The sequence below is a fragment of the Cryptosporidium hominis genome (genome assembly GCF_000006425.1).
Source record: "Cryptosporidium hominis TU502 chromosome 2 CHRO012132, whole genome shotgun sequence".
Classification (NCBI taxonomy): domain Eukaryota; phylum Apicomplexa; class Conoidasida; order Eucoccidiorida; family Cryptosporidiidae; genus Cryptosporidium; species Cryptosporidium hominis.
In genome coordinates, this window is record NW_666972.1 from 1 (window position 1) to 4,705 (window position 4,705).

The 4,705-nt window shown below is 29.9% G+C and overlaps 3 protein-coding genes across 3 annotated transcripts; 1 reads left to right on the forward strand and 2 right to left on the reverse strand.

Annotated features, from left to right (window-relative positions):
• The first annotated feature begins 75 nt into the window (after window positions 1–75).
• Window positions 76–660, forward strand: Chro.20433 (hypothetical protein). The annotated part of the gene is made up of 1 exon (XM_660398.1): window positions 76–660. One exon carries the CDS (start codon window positions 76–78, stop codon window positions 658–660), a length of 585 nt encoding a protein of 194 aa, XP_665490.1.
• A 188-nt stretch (window positions 661–848) lies between these two features.
• Chro.20434 (hypothetical protein) lies at window positions 849–1,493 on the reverse strand. Its single annotated transcript, XM_660399.1, has 1 exon — window positions 849–1,493. One exon carries the CDS (start codon window positions 1,491–1,493, stop codon window positions 849–851), a length of 645 nt encoding a protein of 214 aa, XP_665491.1.
• Window positions 1,494–2,256: 763 nt separating this feature from the next.
• Chro.20435 (replication protein A2; CpRPA2) lies at window positions 2,257–3,345 on the reverse strand. Its single annotated transcript, XM_660400.1, has 1 exon — window positions 2,257–3,345. The coding sequence occupies one exon, from the start codon at window positions 3,343–3,345 to the stop codon at window positions 2,257–2,259; it is 1,089 nt and encodes a 362-aa protein (XP_665492.1).
• Window positions 3,346–4,705: the final 1,360 nt, after the last annotated feature.

The following is a 4,705-nucleotide window of genomic DNA, read 5'->3' on the forward strand; positions in this document are numbered from 1 at the left end:
GAGATCAATACAGTGAGTGATAAAAAGGTAAGAAGAAGATCTTCTGTTAAGCCAGAGTTATTACATAGTAACACAATGCCACATCTTTCATTGAATTCTGGTGATAATGTTAATGTAGAGAAAGATGGCGAAGGAAATTTTTCAAGCCAACTTAAAATAATTGCGAATCTATTAGAAAATAACGCAATAATTAATTGGCTTCCAGAAAGCTGGAGAGCTTACTGTTTATTCATTGGAGAAAATATGATGAATAAATCAAGTAAATTTAAATATTGGATTTTGGTTGCAATTATTCTGATAGGTCAAGTTCCACAATGGATTATTTTGCTATTTCCTTCTTTTATAGTAAACTTGATTGGATGTATGATATTTGGATATATTTATCCATTGATAATGAGTTTAAGAACAAGCAGTAATATTGGAATTAGCTATTATTCTCTAAACACCAAAATGGGTGAAAAGCTACAAACATGGATAATTTACTTGATTATCTTCAATGTTTTGAATGAGATATTCTCCATGAGTAGTATCCCATATGTTTGGAATAATTGCTTGGATACCTTTCAAAATCACATATATTATTTGATTATCCTTCTTCTTCAACTCACTTCCTCTATAATTCCAATTCTTACCAAGCAAGTCAAGTTTAAGAAAAAATAGATATTGTTATTTAATCACCAAGTTATTAGTTATCCATTTCTATATCGGTGATTCCTCTCTTTTGATCAAAGGAGGCGTCTGTAGGGTTTAGTATTATAGTATATATGTAGATAATTCGNCGGGGNCCTTTTTTTTTATTATNAATTNAATTACATTATTATATGTAATATAGAGAGATACTATTCAACTTACTTAATTTTTGGGATCTCGGATGAAAGCTCAACTCTTAATTCTCTGTATGATATATTTAAATCTTTCTCTAAAGAAGGGGATCTGCTTTTTGAGAGAAATATTCTCCAATTAATAGAATTGGACCAAATAAGTCCTAAACTTGGTTTTTGTTTGTTTCCAAATATATTACTCCCAGGTATGTGAAATTCATTAAGTTCTGTTGTAGTTTGGTTAGTTACAATCAGCCAGGAATCTTGGTCTACAGAAATTCTCTTGAATACATTTGAAAATTGTATCAGGCTTGTAGATGCTGAACTATTTTCTGAAAAAGAAACTTTTGAACGGTATAAGTTTGTAATCGAGTCAATGAAGATCGCATCAATTTTGTGATTTAAACAAATACCGGGTATAACTCTTTGTAGAAAAATATTCAAATCTTCCAATGTGTTAATTTTGTAGACCTTAACATAATTCATCAATTTATTATGCAAAATATTGAGAAGATCGTCTTCATTATTATCTAATTGTTCTTTTGAATTTGCTTTCAAATACTCAAATTCTAATTTTGATTTGAGAATTTCAGACAATCTTCCATTGGAAAATACTCCATTTTCTGTATATACTACACAAATAATCCCAATATCATTATTAAGCTCGCCCATAACTTTGGAAAAATCCAAATTCCTTAACAATACCGAGGTTATCAGAGTTAAACACCATTGAGTTTTTCCAGTCCCTGCCTCTCCCTATAAACGATTAAAATATTGTAAATTAACTAATAGGTTATTGGTAATAAAAGGCACACTCAGAAATCACTCACCGTTATCTCAAACAATATTCTTTTTGGAATCCCTCCATTAAAAGCTTTATCTACAACACTTGATCCCGTTGATAGCCTTGTATCATCCATTAGCATTTGTTCTGAGCTTGAGATGATTTCTTCTGCTCCTCTGGATCTCCACCATGTTAATTCAAAACCTCCCCCCTTCCCTGATTCCTTTTTCATTGAATTTGAATCTTAATATTTTTGTTGATACTTGTTTTCTGCATTTTACCAAAATAACAGCCAGCAATGCTTTCTTTCCTAAAAGTTAACTTTAATTGAGCGCAAGAATATGCCTGATACCTATGAAATTGAGGGGGCGGGGAGAATTAAATATTCATGCATTAATTGGACTTTAGGTAATTAAAATACAATGAATAACTTCAAAATTGTTTCAATTTGATATTCTCCCACTCTTAAACTTCTATTTGTATTAAGAATAATAAGTTAGCATAAAATTACTTTATTATTAATGTATATGAGAATATTTCGATGTTAGTTGTAATTTTAGCCATTTTCTTTATTTTGTTCATATAATTCCCTGATTATCTAATTCCTGAGTTATTTAAGAATTCTTGTAATTAAATGCATTAACATATATTTTAATATCCAGTAGCTCTCCAAGTATGAGGATTGGTCTGATAAACTTTTGCTTCTCCAACCAAATTCTTAAGCTGATTCCTAATGTCATCATGTGTGGCATGAACATCTCTTGTTAATAAAGAGTCAAAGATTCCATCAATAGTCATTTCTGGGTTACCTTCATTTGATGCTTGGTCTAATACAGAGGAAATGATTTCTCTTAACTTTAGAGGGTTACTTTGAACTCCAGCTCCTGAACTGAATTGATTAGACTTTGGTGCAATAGCTGAAACTACCCTGATTGGTGGTTTATTCATCGAGATATTCTGTTCATTACCAAAGTTGTTATTACTTCCATAATTATTAAAGTTACCTTCATTTTTGTTATTCGTATTATTGTTGCTATTACTTCCAAATTGTCCGCTTAAGTTAAACATTGAAGATACAATACTTTGATTTGAATCCTTTACAGAATCTCCTGCACCTCCGTAATTCATTGATCCTTGTTTGTTAATTATTACGTTAGAGTCAGAAAGTTGTACTTTTCCTGAATCATAAGTATTGCCATACATACTTCTTACTATATAGCTTGCAACATCAATATCGTGTAATGAAATCTCATCAGTACATACTAATGGGCGCACTACAAAAGCTCTTACTGATGGTTCCGAAACCATTAAAGTCAATTCCCCAAATATCTTTACAAAGCATCCCTCGTGTATAGAATTTACCAAATCCTGTTTGTACTTTGTCCCTGTATTATCTACTAGCCAGTCTATTAGGATTAATCCTGATCCATCATCTAAATAAAAACGTAGTCTTTGTGGATAATCATCATGCTCAACATTTCTAACAAATCCTACTAACTTGAACAAGTTAATATCTTTGTCAAAAAGTTGAAATCTGCTTAATGTTACAAAATTGCTATATGATCGAAGAATCATACCAACTTTTAATGGTGCTAATTTCTGTTCGTTTCCTACACTTTGTTTTCTTTCATTACCATTTTGCATGGAACTATCATTCCCATCAATCATAAACCCACCAGATTCATTCAAATCGTCCATTCCAAATCCTCCAAAAGGTTTATTATTTCCACCAAAATTCATTATGAAATTCTACACTTTTGTTAATATAATCTAACTTTGATAATAGAGTTTCTTGGCTTTTTGTTTTTATATTTAAGCTTCTTTCTTAAATATTACTTTTTCCACTATTCTTTCTTTTTTGGTCTTTAAACCCGTATATTGAATTAAAATTCCGACTATAAAGGTACCTAAATCTTAAAAAATTTACCGACCTTTACAATTCGCTATTTTCTTTCGTTTTCCCTCTTTATCTCCTTTAATATTACTATGCAAGCAATTTTCCGATTATGAGGGGTAAATTTTTAAATACACTTTTTGGCACCAATTTCCAATATTTATCATTTTAAAAATAAAATTGAAAGTAAAAAAGAGAGAAGAATTTATTATTCCACTTTATTAACACTCAAATTATCCAGTCCTCACTATTTTGTATATTGCTGAAAGAAATATCATTTTCCTCTTAATACTGCATTTACCCGCTACTCTTTTCATGTCAAATTTTTTGCAAACAATTTTTGTCAATCTGCATGCACAGTTGTCCACATTAACTTGTATTGAATAATCTTTTTATTTGATTAGATGAAACTTTGAATTATAATTTTTGTTTTTTTAATTATTTTTAAATTTAGATAACTAATAAATAAATATCCAAGTGTTAATTAATTTCTAATTATTTATTTTATTAAAAAACTACAAACAATTACTTTAACTTTTTTTTTTAATACAGACTAATTACATAATTATTTATATGCATGCAAATTTATATACTTGGAAAAATTTGCATTATTAGTGTTCATGCAATGTAAGTAATTAAGTACTGGAGTCATATTACATGTAAAACAATTGATGTGGTAGTATTAGAAAGGGGGCAAAATAAAGTATTTAAAAAAAACAAAATCGTGTATATGAGATACTGTCAAGTTAGTTGTTTAAATAAATATTTGAATATGTAAATTAGAATTATAAAATATTTGTGTAATTTTTTAATATATTTTATTAGTAATTATGTAATTGGCGGCACATTAATTGATAAAGGTCATTTCTTTACAATTGACGATATATCTGAAAAAAAAAATTAGGAATTAGAAATAGGGAGTTTTATTATTAACTAATAGGAAACAAATAAGACGTGGAATATAAAACATTATAGATTTTGGAAAATATGGGTGGTGGTGGAAAAAAGGTCATTTCAAAAAGAAAGGGGATAAGCCAGGGTCACCTGCGAGGGGAGAATGGAACTCTTCTGAGAAAAGGTTGAAGGGGCATGTACGGCAAACGACACTCGCGGGGGTGTAACTTGCGAGAACATTTATTAGCCGGAATGAAAGGGGAGTTTGGAAGGGCAGGAGTTTGATGATATTGACTCCAGCTCCTGGGAGAC